This window comes from Canis lupus, chromosome 1, assembly GCF_011100685.1.
Source record: "Canis lupus familiaris isolate Mischka breed German Shepherd chromosome 1, alternate assembly UU_Cfam_GSD_1.0, whole genome shotgun sequence".
NCBI lineage: Eukaryota > Metazoa > Chordata > Mammalia > Carnivora > Canidae > Canis > Canis lupus.
In genome coordinates this window covers 27,129,310-27,146,646 of record NC_049222.1, presented here as the reverse complement: position 1 = coordinate 27,146,646, position 17,337 = coordinate 27,129,310, and the positions used below count along the sequence as shown (strand labels likewise).

The window sequence follows — 17,337 nt, the reverse complement described above, 5'->3', positions numbered from 1 at the left end:
CTCTAAAACAAATACATCTTTAAAAAATATATAATTCAGTATCTATTTCATATTTAATGTTTAAATAGCAGCCTACTTACGAATTTCACTATTTCATTATGTACTAAAACCTACCTATAAAGTAAGAGAACTTGGATCCTAATGGAAGCTATGTGACAGTAGGCTAGCTCTGAACTATTCCCACACTTATTTGTAAAATGCGCACATTGTTTACTTGTCACATGATTGTTTTGAGAAATGAATGAACACCTCACAAATCACAATATCTCGATTAAAGTAATGCCATATTAGCCAGTGCTAACATTAACTAATGTATTATTGTGGATAACAAGAGAAAAAGTATATTTTACTGAATACAAATGAAATCTAGGGAATCAGACTCAAGAGATTAGAAATTGGGGGTATCAATTCCTTACTAAGTAAAAGAAAAATTTATTTTGGATAGATTTCTTTTTTTTTTCTTTTTAAGACTTATTTGAGAGAGGGAGAAAGTGCACATGAGCAGGAGGCAGGGCAGAGGGACAGAATCCAAGCAGACTCTTCGCTGAGCGTGGAGCTGTACACAGGGCTTGAGGTCAGGATCCATGAGTTCATGACCTGAGCCAAAATCACGAGTCTGACACTTAAATGACTAAGCTACCCAGGAATGAATTGTATAGATTTCTTAGTATTTTAAACAAATGGTCTTAATGCATGATTTTTAAGCAGAGAGCATGTCATTTTCTGATTGCATAAAAAATACTCAAAGAAAAAGTCATCCATAGTCCTATCACAGTGATAAACTAATTTTTTTTTTCCTATGCTCATGTAGGCACATGTTTCTAGGCTGCTGAATCTTTCTATTTATCTGCATCTTAAACAAGTTTGCATCATGTGTATATGCTGGCATTTAGTCAACAAAGTATTTTGTAAAAGTCTTTGACAATGTGAGTTATAAGAAAAAGTAATATTGAATTAACTGGTGAGGGCGAACTTCCTTAAATACTAATGAGGGTGAACTTGTAAAATATTACTCCTCATATTTACTCTATGTTAATTGTCTCAGATCCTTTGTTCATTTGCCTTCTGAGATTTCTTACTGATTTATACAAGCTTTTATATGTTAAAGAATATTAACCTTTGCCTGCTTATACTATTCCTTCTGCTAAAATTATTCACCTGGCTCATTCCTATTTGTTCTATAGCTCAGCATCACCTTCATTTAATCAATTCTGTAACAATGAACTGGAAATCTAAGCATTAGGCCTTCTACGAGGGTACAGGAATCCAGCAATGAACAAGACCTGGTAGAGGGAACGGCAGGTATTCTCAGCTCTGAGGTGAGTTAAGAGTACGAACTATTCATACATGAAGAAGGGCCAGCATGGCTTGAGGGGAAAGAGTGGCACAAGACCAGGCTGGACATGCAGGAAAGGGTCAAATTATGTCTTCCAGGCTGTATTAAGGATCTTCACATTCATCCCAAGAGTAATGGGGAAGTAAAAGTGAAGCAAGAAATGACATGAAGTATTTACTTTTTAAAAATATATCACTGGTACTTCTGTAATGGGAGAATGGACTGGATGTTAAGAATGGGCAGGAAACTTGGTCAGGGTCTAGTAGAGCAGTCCTGTGAGAGAGGACAGCAGTGGAGACCAGGGTGGATGAAGATGAAAAGAAGTAGACAGAAGGTGATATTTGTGGCTGATATGAGGAAGACGAAATGGGAGATGAAGGATGACTCTAGGTTTGTGGCCTTAGATACTATTTACTGTGAGAGAAACACCAGAGGGAAAGCAGGTTGCAGAGGAGATGGGACATGAAGGAGGGGTAAGGATTCTCTGGAGAAATGTTGAAGGAGCCTGTGAGACACCGAAAGGGAGGTCCAGAGCAAAAAATCAGATAAGATTCTGTCACTCAGTATAGGCTGGTATAGATTAGAAGTGAAAATCTGAAAACCCTACTATAAAAGGTAATTAAAACCATGATGGGTAAAATAAGAAATCAAAGGAACTAAGAAATCTGATCCCTAAGACCGAGCCAAGGTATCCCTACTCTGAGTCCCATTACCAGGTTGCTATGCAAACCACTATCACAGCATTTTTTCACACTACAGTGAAATTTCATGTTTGTCTCCCTGCTAGACAATAGATTCCACAGACTCATATCAAATCTTACTTATTTTTATACCCAAGCCTTAGCATAGTTCCCAAGACACTAAACATATTCAATAAAATGTCTGCAAGAGCTTAACTGTTAGCTTGAGATCAAAAAGCAGTACACACACACAGACACACTAAAGTTTAAGAGTTCAGACTCTGGAGTAGATCACCTGGGTTAAATCCAGACTGGTAAATACCATTTACCAGTCGTGTGACACTGGGTAAGTTATTTAATGCCTCTGTGCCTTAATGTCCTGATCTATAAAACAAGGCAGGTAATAGTACCTATTACAGAGTGTTGCAAAAGTTGACATTTTATGCAAAACACTTGCACATGGCAAGCATTATATATTTAGCTATTCCCATCGCTACAATTCCAATCTCCTTGCTTCATCTCCCAGGAATAGAGAAATGTTCAAAAATGGAAAGGATTTCCAATTATTTGTTGTGGTCCTCAAGCTGGGGAACACAACAGATCATGTTCCTTCAAGTGTAAAAGCAAGGAGTAAAAATAAAGAATATAATTTTGTTTATCTAGTAAGTAAAATTAATATTTAAAAAATAAATTTAACAGTGACTTTTAAAAAATCCCCAATAGGGGATCCCTGGATGGCTCAGCGGTTTGGCGCCTGCCTGCCTTTGGCCCAGGGCGTGATCCTGGAGTCCCGGGATCAAGTCCCGTGTCAGGCTCCCGGCATGGAGCCTGCTTCTCCCTCTCCCTGTGTCTCTGCCTCTCTCTCTCTCTATGTCTATCATGAATAAATAAATAACATCTTTAAAATAAATAAATTTAAAAAAATCCCCAATAATAAAACCATTTCAAACCAAGTATTGATTGTGTGAGGGTTTTTTTGGGGGGAGGGGCAGAGATTGGGGAGAAGAACAGGAAGAGAGAGGGAAAAACAATCTGACCAAGGCTATTACATATTACAAAATGTGTATTTTGCTAACTTAGCTAGGTATGGGCAAACACAGGCAGACGGAAAAGTGACAATCAGAAATTAAATTGCAACAGAACTGTTTATCATGTTCATTTCACTTAAAGTATAAATTTATTATGTTCATTTCATTGCACTTCTAAGGAATCAGTTTTCTCCAGCAGGTCTTGTGTCTATATTTTTCCATATTATGGGTTATCATTTCAAAAACTGTTATCACTTTATAAAGAATTTTGTTATTTGTCCTAACTTACCCATAAGTAGCCACAATTTCTGAGACTAATTAATCCATTAGTTGATAATAAGCTAATAAAAGCCATGTACTTTTAAAAAGATTATTATTTTCTACGTATACATGTTAATTCCCTAGGTGGCTAAGACAAAACAAATCAAATAACCCCTCTTTCAACTTCTGGTTGGTGTCATTGGCATGCATAAAGTTCAAACTTCTCTGAATTCTGATTTTTTTTCAGGGATGTGAATGCAAGACTCAAACTTGAACACTGACAGCTCATCAAGAATTTAATCAAGAGAAAGCACGGCAAGATGAAAACACAACATGTGAAATTTTCTATTTTGACAGTTTCCTTTCAGCTGCTTTTACAGGTTTACACTTCATATAAAATGTGTGCTCGAGTGCAGACAACCCGTTTTAAGGTCTATGCCATGCATGACTGCCATTTTAAGAAAACAAAGGCAGAATTATGAAATAAGCTAGCTAGCTGGAAAATAGTATACAGAGTTCAAATTCTTCTAGGTAAAAAATAATTTTTACTATTTAGTAAAAAAGTAATATCCTTAAATAAAAGCAAACAGGATTACAGAATGAATACTCTCTCCACATGTAAGCACCATTAAGAATTTATTTTACTCAGAACTGTCAGGTTTTTAATTGACTAAGGGCTATGTCACTCAAAAACAGTAAGTATGGAGAACGTGCCTAAAGAGTAGAAGAAAGCCATAACATTTCTTAAACTGGAAATTAAGGCCTGTTAGAAAGTCTAAAAATACTTTAAATAGCACAATAGTAAGCTGAGTAATTAGATAATATACAAGTAAAAGAAAGGATTCTTACACGGAACATAAAACAAGAGTGATAAAGAAGTTTTCTAACTGGAACACTAGTTCTTAACTATTAAGAAAAAGATAAACCAAATAAAAACTACAAAAAGCCTCACCCCCAGAGATATTGATTAACTAACCTTTGTAGGGTCCTAATTTTTAAAAACATCTCTAAGCTGTTTCTAATGGGCAGCCAGTTGAGAGCCACTGGGCCGAAACGTCACAAAAGGTCATCAAAATAATGGAATTTCCCTTTTAGCAGGTCCTTAAAATGGGCTCTATTCTCATATCAGGCTTGTTTATCATTAGAGAACATCAAGACTTCTGCACTCTGTTTACCATGCATTGTTTCCTTAAGTTGATTCATGCATGAAGCCTTCACAACCTGCCTTGTTCTCTGCATGGTATGAGGTGTTTATGAATGAGTGGCTCACGGCTGAATCTGATGTCACAGTTGAAACTCCCTCCTACTAAACCTCTCCAGAAGATAAAGCCCTGGGCACTCCTGATTCTCAAAACTTTTCCTCATGCACCCCCTATTTTTTGGCTTCTGAGGCAAATTTCCTATGTTCTCCTCCCATCTCAAATACTTCCATCTGCTCCTTAACTTGGAGGTTCTTAACTGAAATCCATGACAATTCCTGAAAAGCTCAGTAATAGGTTCCAGAGGTGAGGAACCCCTTGAAATTGTATACACACAGATTTGGATGCATATCTGAGGCCATTTTCTTTCTTTCTTTCTTTCTTTCTTTCTTGTTCTTTTTTCTTTGGGATTCGTGGTGGAGTTCTTTTGGGGTCAGGAGTCTTAAGTAGTCATGGGCTCATGGGCCGTTCGATCATTATTCCTTCCCCTCCCTCCCTCCCTCCCTCCCTCCCTTCCTTTCCTTCCTTCCTTCCTTTCTTTCTTTTTTTCTTTTTCTTTTTTTTAGATCTTCAATGAGTTTAAGATCTCTAAAGGTTATAAACCACTGCCAAAAATCCTTTTTTAAGCTTCCCAGGTTTTAATGTGCTATCTATGAGTTTATGGCACCTACATCAATCCTATATTCTTAACTAGCTGTTTGGCATATTCATTAAATTAAGCCAACATATCCAAAATTTATCAATCCCCTCTGAAATACTTGTGGTCTCTTAATTCTTCATTTCAGTTAATGGAACCACCCTCCAACACTCAGACACCTGAGTCAAAGATTTCAGAATCATTCTTTCGGCTCTTCTTTTTCTCTTATACCCAGTTAACTTTTCATGTAGCTTCCTTTCTGCATCCAGAGCACTGGTATTTTATTTCAGGCTTTCACATGTTCTTATGGCTATGGCCTTCTAATGGAACTTTGCTTGTAGTCTCCACAGTCTAGTCCATCTACCAAATAAGCTCCCAGAATTATCTTCCTACTTGTGCCACACCCTGCTTAAAGAAAAGTCTCTTGGCTCTCTTGCACAGACAAAATAGAATCTAGCTTGCTTGGCCTGGAATGCAGTGAGTTCCAAGTCTCCAATTTACCTTTTGTAACCTAATCTTTCACTTCCACAACTTAACAATCTCCACTTTTTACCATTTCTCCTACAACACCAGACCATTTTCTAATTTTGTATTGGCCCAGGATGCCCTTTCCTCCCTGCTTCAACTAACAGACTCTTATCCATAATTGGGTTCACTGAATATCCTATCCTACTGTGGCTAGGCCCTGGAATAGAGCTCAGAACAAAACAGTCAGGTAAGGAAGCCTCCTGGCAACTGTAAAATCTGACAACAAACGGACACGCAATTAAAACAATTAGAGAACGTGATCTATATTATAAAGGAAATAAGATGACAAGAGAAACTCTAGGGGGAATGATGCAAGCAGGCCTCTTAACTTCCTCGGAGATGACAAATTATTAATATGAGATCTTGCAGGATAAGGAGCCAGTCAGGAAAAATGAGAAAGGGATTCTCAGCAGAGGGCACTGCAAAAGTACTGTCTCCATCAGAACTGTGTGCTAGACCATAGGCACTGCACTTCTTGAAGAGAACTGTTGGATACAAATGTGTCTTTAGAATTTGGCTTAGCTGGCACTTGGTCATCAACTCAATAAATAGTTGCTAACTTAAATGAACAAGAGCAACTAAAAGAGAACTGTAAGGCTAAGGAATAAATAGGAAGGGTAGACATTTTTCACTGTAACAAATAAAAATCTTAGTAGCACCAAGCCACTCAAGTTCTCTGGCAGTATCCCATTATATCCTTATTTAATTTGCTGGTACATTTTGCTTAGTATTCATACACCTAACAAATTATGAATGGTTTCAGTTCAGACCCCCAAATCCTGAAGGGCAATTGTGTAAAAGCAACTGCTTTTACAAATACAGAAACATGGGGATCCCTGGGTGGCTCAGCGGTTTGGCGCCTGCCTTTGGCCCAGGGAGCGATCCTGGAGTCCCGGGATCAAGTCCCACATCGGGCTCCCTGCGTGGAGCCTGCTTCTCCCTCTGCCTGTGTCTCTGCCTCTCTCTATGTCTCTCATGAATAAATAAATAGAATCTTAAAAAAAAAAAAAAAAAAAGAGCTGAGTGAAGTAAGTCAGTCGGAGAAGGACAAACATTATATGTTCTCATTCATTTGGGGAATATAAATAATAGTGAAAGGGAATATAAGGGAAGGGAGAAGAAATGTGTGGGAAATATCAGAAAGGGAGACAGAACATAAAGACTGCTAACTCTGGGAAACGAACTAGGGGTGGTAGAAGGGGAGGAGGGCGGGGGGTGGGAGTGAATGGGTGACGGGCACTGGGGGTTATTCTGTATGTTAGTAAATTGAAAACCAATAAAAAATAAATTAAAAAAATAAAAATAAATAAAATAAATAAATAAAAAACAGCAACAACAAAAAGAAACAAATAAACATGATTTTGATGTAAGGAAAGAATTATTTTAATTAAAAATACACACAAATCCTCAGCACTTTTGATGTATATATTCCCATCTCTTTCTCCTAAGAGTTACGTTCTCCATTTTAACCCCAAGGGTCCTAATTCATCCACATCCTAAATTCATTCCATGACAATTGGTCATACACTAGCTAACAGTCAGTTACTTTCAGCATATCAATCATCCAATTGGATGGGTATAAATGATAAAGCCACCATGCCTCTCTTTATGAAGTGAGAATGAGAATATAAGAAGACAAATTAAGAATGTAGCTTCAGACATTTGAAACTCTTCCAATTTAACAGGCCCCAAACAGAAAGCCTAGAAAGAGTAATGTAAAAGGCAAAAGCCTAGAAAGAGTAATGTAAAAGGCACACATTCTTAATGGACACACAAATAAAACAATTATCCAAGCAGTAGTGTACTATGTAGGCACTAAAGCAGATTTTCAAGATCACTGGCCAGCCAAAGGTTTCCTCTGCTATACTAAATATTTATATTAGCAACATGCTGCTAAGAGGATGATAAAAGTAATATCACATGGCTTTTTTTTATCAGTTATAAACTGTTGAGCTGTGTCACATACCTTACTCTAGGTCCCCCATCACCACCAAAAAAAAAGGAGTAGAGAATTGGGTTAAGAAATCTAGTGCACCTTTGAGATTAGCATACCAAGTTCATGCTGAGGAAAGTCTAATGAATTGGTGACTATGCCTTCAAAATGGTTGTGCTTCCCACATCTACCCTACTCTGCCACCAGCAGAAATCCTGGGATTTAGTCAACTCATGAGCAATTAAAGGATGCTCATTACAACTTCACTAGGTTACACATGCATACAAATAATTGGAGATAGCCAAGAAGCTCACTGTAGCCATAAGCTAGTAAGAAAAAAAAAGGCTTTATTGCTCAACAAAAGTAACCTGATAAATGAAAAAGAATGGGGTGGTTCTTGTTCCATAAAAGCTTCAGGTTTACCATGAATCTTAGCTGAGGTTCAAATGATAATGGGCTCTATGAATGTTGACCAGGTCAAAAACCAAATTCCCATCTTCATATTTGTACATTTGGATTACACATTAGCTTTACTGTCTTTATATTTCAAGGACAACGACATCTATCCCTGAGAAAGTGTGGTGGGAAGAACACTAAGGAAACATTAATAATGTGTTAGTCAAACCTGTATTTCAAAAGGGGCTCTTATTCTGGACAATACTGACACTTTGGAGACCTGTTTTTGTAAAAATTTCCCATTCCAGTCCTTAAAATATCTAAAATTAAAGGATATGTGTATATGTGTATGTATCTATGTATCTATATTTCTATGGATACAGATATCAGTGAAATTGCCATGACCTTTTCTTTGCTTATCTCAATATTTTCCAGATCCAGGATCCATGATGGCTATGGGAATAAAGCTAACAATACTCTATCAATACTAAATCAATCTGGCCAATACAGTGATTACTCAACTAAATCAGCAATATTAACTAGACTTTATTCTCTTTAAATAGGAAAACAAAAGCCACATCTCCAAATACTAGCATATTGGCCAATCTTCTTACAGGGAGATGGTATAAAACAAACTAAAACAAACATGGCACAGTATGGAAGAAAGAGTTATAAAACTCTACTTCTATACATTTAGAGCAAAACGTATTTTAATAGCATGTTTTAGGGCAGCCTGGGTGGCTCAGCAGTTTAGTGCTGCCTTCAGCCCAGGGTGTGGTCCTGGAGACCCAGGATCGAGTCCCACGTCAAACTCCCTGCATGGAGCCTGCTTCTCCCTCTGTCTGTGTCTGTGCCTCTGTGTGTGTGTGTGTGTGTGTGTGTGTCTCATGAATAAATAAATAAAATCTTAAAAAAATAAAAAATAGCATATTTTATATAAATTTCGGTAATATACATTCTATAAAAATACTATTTCAACTAAAAACCATGAGCTTGATATTAGCCAAAATGGGAAAGAACAGTTTGCCATTCAATGTATAAACGAAAAAGCAGAAACATTTATTTTCTGTCAGCAGTTTCAAATGTCCATATAACTAAACTAAAACATTTGGATTTAACTTTGAAAAGTTAAGCATTGCAATAACAGCCTAAACAAAGCCACAATTATCAAGTTATTCCCCTGATTAAGCAAGCCTCAGTATATGGTGTTAGCCTTACCATAAACAAATAATTTTCCAGTCTTATGCAGTCACTCTTGAGCCAACCGAATTACTGGAACAGAGCAGCAGTTTCAGCTACTTCTAAAATTACAAGAAAGCTACTATGTAGAACATTTATAGTGACACAGAAAACTCGAATTAAATGGCTGGACAAAGACACCAACAAGTTTCAAGTTTACCACCATTTCAAGTTATACAAGCAAAAATAGTATCCTTTAAAGAAAGACTAATTCTGCTAAATGAAAACCATCAGGGTCTATTCCTTTTATTTAGGAGCACCATACAGCAAAACAAGCGGTCAAGTCCACAGGGTAATAGCATTTCAATAGCTGCAATGTGGTGCCAGACCAGGCTTTGTTGGCCTTCCTATTCTGAGAGATATCTCTTTATACTTAGTCCATCTGCCATAAGTGATAACCAAATGCCTGTGTGATAATTCAAAATTAAAACAAAAATGCTTCCCTCCCCCCAAAACTAACAGCAGAGAAGTGTCCAACAGTCAATGATCGCAAATCAAGAATTCCAATACTTTAACAGAAAGCTTCCAGAGGGAAGAAACAAAACATACAGCTGGTTCACCTTTTTTTTTTTTTTAAAGATTTATTTATTTATTCGTGATAGACATAGAGAGAGAGAGAGAGAGAGAGAGAGAGAAAGGCAGAGACACAGGAGGAGGGAGAAGCAGGCTCCATGCCGGGAGCCCAACGCGGCACTCGAGCCCGGGTCTCCAGGATCAAGCCCTGGGCCAAAGGCGGGCGCCAAACCGCTGAGCCACCCAGGGATCCCCCAGCTGGTTCACCTTTAACGTGCTGCCTAGTATCATCGCTGCTGGGAGAATCAGCTGATAGTTTTGTTTTTAAAGATTTTATTTATTTATTCATGAGACACACACAGAGAGAGGCAGAGACACAGGCAGAGGGAGAAGCAGTTTCCTCACAGGGAGCCAATGTGAGACTACTCACAATGCTGAGCACCATTCTGGTTTACCCTTAACTCTCACAGCAACTCCCATAGGCTAGTACTAATATTAACCCCATACTGCAGGTGAAGAAACTGAGGAATCAAGGCAGTGAAGTAACTTGCTCAAGGCCACATCACCAAGAAGCAGCAAAGCCACTATGTTCAACACAGAAAACCTGTATCCAGAGTCCAAGCTCTTAAGCGCTGTATCAGCCTTAATCCCAAGAAAGCATAATTGATTTTAATCAACAATGTTCTGCCTCACGATGAAAACACCTGTAATCAATATATTATCAGCAAGAGGAAGTTAGCACCTGATTCTTTGGAACTATTAATAAAAAAAATTTTGACTTAAAATACTAAGAGTCAGCCATACATGTCCTAAGAAAACTCAACATACAAGCTGATTTGCAGTACTCTTGCTTGATGAATAAATTCTGCGTAGTCTAAGTTGCCAAACTTTTGTGCTGCATTTTTTTTGGTGAAATTGTAAACAGTTCCATTATAGATTCTTGCATGAAGGCTGATCTGAACTGTCCCAAAATTCACGTTAGTGTATATATATATTTTTTTAACATTTAATGGGATCTCTAGCAGCCTATTTCCCATACAAAACAAGCCATTTAAACCAAACTTTGAATTTTATCACCAGTCACAATATAAAACCAGATGAATATAATTTCTGATACAACCCTATTCATTTTCATTAATGACACACTTCTAGAATCTTGGCTTTTCCACAACACAAACACACACACTCCACCTCTCTTCTTGATAAAAGGGTGTATCACAATACAAAAGCCAAATTTGTATACGTGGCATGGAAAGACCTTAAACATGCATATACTCTTTCTCCTTTTTGAAACTGCCCAAGGTGGTATTCATGGGACAAGAGAAAAGACTGCATCTACTCAAGGCAGTAAACCATTATTCTTATTGTTTGAACTGATTTCAGAAAAAAAAAAAAAAGGCCCTAATCATGTTAGACAAATTTTTGTTCCTTATAACTTGCAGCCAGCATAAAAAAGTTGAAATTGTAGGCATCAAGAATTAATCATTAATTAGACTAGATATCTGAAAGATTCCCCTCATCTACCAGATAATTACCTGAAGTGAAAAATACGTATATAAACTTTTATTAAAACGCTAATCTTCAAATATGCACATACACCTGCATGACATTAACATACAAGATGGTAACCCATAGTCCTGATCCTCAAGAAACTCCTAATTTAGCAGGCATGATGAAATCCGTACACCAACAGCACAAAAGATTTGTATGTATGTAAAAAAATATTTAAAATTCAAATTTGTGTGTCATGTTTTGGTATTCATGTACGTCATTTCTTTGCTATCTACACAAGTGCACAAAAAGCACCTGAGGAGAAACACCTTTCATCCAGCTGTACACACCTGATGTAGCATCAAGCATATAAAAGGTGAAACAAGCATCAGTATAAATCAGTATAAATTTCAGGAAATCCTTGTTTTTTAATTCAAATGTCACAAGACAGCTAAATTTTCAAAGCACTACAGGTTTTCGGTTAGAGATGCTAGAAACATTCTATAATAAATTCTTCTAAAATCAATTTAATTTTTATTTTTTAAAGCAATAATAATTTCATCACATGGTTGATGATGCAAGAGGATAATCACCAGATTATTAAAGACCTTCATTTAAAAACGCTGTCATTCACTTAACTAGATTATACAATATTTATTTTAAATGATGTGCCACATCCATGATAAGAAATAACATGCTAAAAATATTCAGTTGTGTATTTCACATGTATTTGTTCTACTTTAGAGCAAATTCTGCACATCCTATATATAGTAGTTGCCTTTCGTCTGTGGGGGATATGTTCCAAGATCTCTAGTGAATGCCTGAAACTCTACAAACCCTATATATACTACATTTTTCGCTATACATACATATTTATAATAAAGTTCAATTTATACATTAGGCACAGTAAGAGATTAACAATAGTAATAAAATAGAACAATTATAATGTGAGATGATAAAATGTCTGTGAGATGAACGATGCTGGCACTATGACCTAGCGTTAAACTACTAACATTCTGAGGATCATCTGCTTCCAGACCATGGTTGACCAGGGGTAACTGAAACCACAGGAGGCAAAACCACAGAAAAACAGGAGACAATCATATATCCACAAAGATTGTGCTACAAAAATTTTCCACATAAACAAAAATTTGCAGAAATCACTTGAATTGTTCCCTCAAATTTGGCAAAGTGTAATTTCAGTCAAATATTAAGATGAAAAAAAATTAGAAAAGATAAGAAAATTTTAGAATAAGAATTATGAAAACCTTTCTACAATACTCTCTTGCCTTTAAAAAAGTGACTGTCTACACTATACTACCACTTAAACTTTGAAAACACCTTTAATCCTGAAAAGTAACAATATTTTGTACATGCCTTACTTCAATACAATCTTTTGAGTCTCAGCATGAGGCTCTTAACCTGTTGTATTGCACAAACAGAATGAAACATGTGACATGACTGCTCCAATTTTCCAAATAAAGGTGAGGGATACAGACAGAAAATAAAACAAAGTAACATTAATGAAAAGGATATATAGACCTACCACATCCGTTGAAAGTTGAAAACTCTGTTAAGAAACAAATAATACAAGCAGCACAAAAAAAATCATTTTGATTGAGACAGGATTTAATAAGGAGGGGAACTAAACCACCACCAAACCCTGGGAATACTGTAGTAGAGAGCAGGGAATGCCGAAATTGGGACTGTTACTAGAGGTGAAAGCTAGGGCGTGACCTCCAGTCAAGGGACATGGAAGGGACATGGAAGGGACAGAGCTAACCACAAACAGGTCTAGGGGAAGTGAGCATAATGGCAACCCCAGATTGAGGAAATTCACTAAGTCTCATTTGCACTATGAAAATCTTGGGACTCAGCATCCAACAGCCTCAAGCGTGATCATCTCCCAGGAAATCCTTCACAGAACAGCTTTTATGAAAAGATTAAACAGCAGAGGAGACAATACTGTGTTTTTCCTCTTAGGAGTCCTAAAATGCAATTTTAAGTTTCCCAACGTTTATACTTCCACTAAAGGAAACTGCCCACCTCTCTGCACATCCGTGAACTTCCTTCAAGAAGAGACGGTGAACCTCAATTCCATGAAAATCCTGAGTTAAAAAACTATTCTGGCACTACTCAACCAATCAAGAGCACTTAGTAGCAAGCAGATCATTGCAGTTTCTGATTTGGAAGGCAGAGAGTATGAAAGGAGGGGGCTGGGGACAAGGATGACACATTTTGTTTAAGAGAAGCCAAGCTTAGCAAAAAAAGTGGGAGACAAATAGAGGCTGTGGTTGGCATAATTGCTTCTGTGACTTATCAGTTTTATTTTCATCTTTAACCCTCCAATTTAAAGAAAGAGCTTTATTCTCACTGGACACAAAAATGATATTCTCTAGTAAGAATATGTAGCCACAGGGAAACCTCATCTACTGACCTGGAAGGATTTGGGAAAGTATAAAACCATTAAACAGTTAGTGATGTAAAGCATAAAGAGGTAATATAAGCTGATAAATATTTAACTGGACTTATCAAACTGAATAATTCTTCAAACGAGATAGCGAGAAAAGCCCCTTTTCCTTTTGGATAAACTGCCATTTTCTCAAACTTTAAGAGATGGCAGATTATGCTCCAATAGCTAAATCTTTTCCTTATATTTCTTTTTCAATTATCTCAAGGATTCTGTAATTGGTTCTTCACACACACACACAATCACACCAAGCTTGTTTCTTTTTTCCTTGAGCCAATGTTAAGGCACTGTCCTTAACCCTAAATACACAAGCCCACTCTGGTAAACTGCCAGTGTCGCTTTGGAACTGCAGGTGACAGATGCAGCCAGAGAGCTCACAGATGTGGACTGGCTGCAGTGTGAGTCTTGTTCCATTGAGCACATTGACAGAGCCCGCAGATGCACATCCCTGCAGAAGGAGTCTTAAAAAACCGTCATTCCCAATTAAATTTACTTGTAGGGCTCTTACTGGCTGTCATTAAGCGCTTATTCCAATTCTCATCCTTGCTTACCCCTGCCCACAATTCGTCTTATCTTTCTTCGTTCCGGACCCTTCTTCATCAAACCTAATTTGGTTAATAATAATAACAATAATAAAGCGGGGCTGTTGGCGTGGCCAGCACCAGGAACCCGCGAAGGTGCGATCTGGGAGCCTTCCCGCCGCGGCAGAGGCCGCTGGAAGTTTACTGGGAAGCAATGGACCCCTAGCATCTTTGCAGGATCCGTCTTTCCTCTGGGTGAGAGCTTCAGGGAGCAAGCGGCGAGACAGTTGGGGGATCTCCCTTCTCCCGTCTTTCCCAGGGGTAGCTAGCACGAAAAATAAAATACCTCTTATGCTACACCCTACTCGATAACGCTCGCAGGCAGGCACGCCCCGCCCCCACGCCGTTATCCCCGAGGAGCTCCCCAAATATCACCCAGTCCTCCTAACAAGTGGACCCCCCCTCCGGCCCGCGGGCCAACTGCCCCCCACCTCCGTTCCCGTCCTCGGGTCGTCCGCCCCCGCACATCCCCGCCGCGGCACGGCCCGGCTCGCACACAGCAGCCCCGGCGCTCAGGCCGCCCGGTCGCCCGCGCTCCCCCAAGCCCAGGGTCGCCTACAGGGTTACCGTGGGAAGAGGGGGCGGCGGCAGAGAACGCGGCGGCAGCGCTGCTGCCGGTTACGTCGGACGCGAAGGATAAGCTGGAGGACAAGGATGATGATGAGGCGAGCGCGCTCCCCAGTCTCCATGGAACTCCCGCCCCGGCCCGTTGCTAGGAGCCCCCGAGGCTCGGGCTCCGTCTTTCGTGCTTTGTTGTTCCGGGTACTGGGCTGCCGCTTCTTCCCCGCGACAATAAATAGACCCGACGCAGGGGGAGCATAGAGACAGCGCGCGGAGGCTAGAGCGCCGCCGGGCTGGATGCCCCTGGGTTCCTCGCTAGCCACTCATTTCCGGCTCTCACTGCTCCCGTCATTTCCCCCCGCCCCTTTCCCCACTTTCCCTTCCTCCTTCCTGGTCCCCGGAGGCGGGCCCCTCCCGCTCTTGGCTTGGCGACGTCCGGGAATGGGGGGCAGGGACGGCGACTGGGCTACATCCTTTTTTTTTTTTTTTTTTTTTTTGCTTGAGGACCGTCTAAAAAGATTTCGAAAACACTGCGCGACCTTTTTTACGTTTTTAGCCGATATCTAAACATAAGTACCAAATTCCTGCCGACACTAGCCTACAGAGGGACTTTAATTGATCAAGACTTTAGAACTTTCTCGTTAGCTCGTTCGACTTAAAGGTCCACCATTTAACGTCGTTGGCAAAACGAGTCCTCAACAACTAAATTTATTTTCTAGGGCATTTTCTGTCTCAGAGAGTCCTATTTCGATAACATCGCGGCAAAGCTCTCATTAAGGAATTCCGATTCAAGTCCTAATATACAGCGATGGGAGAATGGATGGATGGATGGACAGACAAATGCATGGATAGACAGACGATAGATACTAGGGCAGGGAGCCTCCGGCACACTTCTGTCGCTTCTCCCTTCGCTCTTACTCCTTACTCAACTTGGGTTTGCGGTCAGAGCTCCGCCTTGGAGCCTGAGCACCTCAGAGGGTTTACGCGGTGTAGCCGGATCCGGGAAGGATGCACGGGGGGCGAGGGCGGCTCTCGGCTGGGGCCGACGGGCGTAGGCGGGCACTCACTCCAGCGCAAGCGGGGCGCCCGGGGACTGACACCCTTCCGCGGCTCTGCGCCCGAGTAGCCCTGGAGTGACCCGGGGACCCCGGGAGGCGCACTCTCGCCAGTTTGAACCGCCGCGCTGGGGCGCGGTGAGCCCTGGGGGAGGGGGGGTGGCCTGAGACGCTGCCGGCGGAGCGAGACTCGAGTAACCGCAGGGAGCGCGGAGCAGCGCGGAGCCCCGCGACGCCGCCCGGGTCCCACCCCGGCTTGCACGGGCCTCTCGCCTCCCGAGCTCGGCTGCAGCAGAAGCCTCCGACCCCGGATGAGGCAGATGGGCAGCTCTGATTTAATTAAAGGTCTACAAGGCGGGATCATGGGTACCCCGGCCTCTGATTGGTGTGACTCCTGGAGGAAAAATGAGAAAGCCACTTGTCCTTTTGGGTGGGAGAGAAGACAAGGGCGGACGTCAAGGGGATTTGGGAGCATGTTAGCCATTTGGCTCTTTCATTATTCATTGGAAAAATATCTGAGCACTTAAAAGCCCTGTAGATGTATGGAATTTCCGTTTTGTTTCGATTTCTGTACTAACTTATTTTCAGATCTATTAAATAATTGTAGTTCGTGTTAGGTGTAAGGGAAGAAAATAAATAAGAGGCTTGATTGGGAAGTTTGGCTGTGTGTTAGCAGGGAGGGGACTTTTAGGAGGTGACATTGCAGCTGTTAGCTGAAAGGGATGGGAATAGAAGGGATGTTCATAGAGTGTTACAGGCGGAGGGAACAAGATGCCGAGATTGCTATGCTGGAGCATTACGTCGGTGGGACATCCTGATCAAATCAATGGAAAGAGTGACATGAGACGAAATTGGATAGAGCTTAAGGCCTTAAACCTTCAGTGCCTTATAGACATAGAAGGGAGTTTGGATTTTCTTCCAAGTGCTAGGGGACGTGAAGGGTTTTAAGCTGTAGCATAACATGGTCTGATTTACCAACCGAATGACGAGGAAAAGGCTATAATCCAGTGATTAGCGCCACTACTGAAAAGCCAATTTAAAGCAATGGTGACCAATTTTAAGGTCTTTATGAGGCAATTTTCTTTTAGGGGACCAACAAGATACCTGGCATAAAGCATGTCAGTTGCTTTGAAATCCCTTTTGTCATACATTAGTCAAAGACTTGTCTCACTGCCACCATTCCTCATTCTGGAAATGGATTCGGCTTTGCTGCAAGCACCATTCTCCATAGGCCTATTGAATGTCTATCCACTATCATACACACCGTTCCTCTGACCAAGGAATTCACTTCACAATGAAAGAAGTAAGACAATAAGATAAAACCTGTGGGCTTCATTGGTCTTAGAATGTGCTCCATTATTTAGGTGCCAGCTAAGATTATAATATTTTCTATTATTCAGGTGCTAGGTAAGATTAGAATATGCCATAT

At 40.1% G+C, this 17,337-nt stretch overlaps 2 protein-coding genes across 2 annotated transcripts in view; one reads left to right on the top strand and one right to left on the bottom strand.

The window, feature by feature from the left end:
• The window catches only part of SLC2A12 (solute carrier family 2 member 12), an 83,922-nt gene extending 79,060 nt beyond the window's left edge, over nt 1-4,862 (top strand). The window contains exon 5 of the mRNA XM_038526058.1: nt 3,553-4,862. Within this exon, the coding sequence (XP_038381986.1) occupies nt 3,553-3,586 (34 nt within the window). The 3' untranslated portion in view covers nt 3,587-4,862. The remainder of the gene's footprint in view (nt 1-3,552) is intronic.
• Nucleotides 1-15,051, bottom strand: part of TBPL1 (TATA-box binding protein like 1) — a 37,135-nt gene extending 22,084 nt beyond the window's left edge. Inside the window, exon 1 of the mRNA NM_001252259.1 lies at nt 14,860-15,051. The gene's annotated coding sequence lies outside the window, so the exon portion shown is untranslated. The remainder of the gene's footprint in view (nt 1-14,859) is intronic.
• Nucleotides 15,052-17,337: the final 2,286 nt, after the last annotated feature.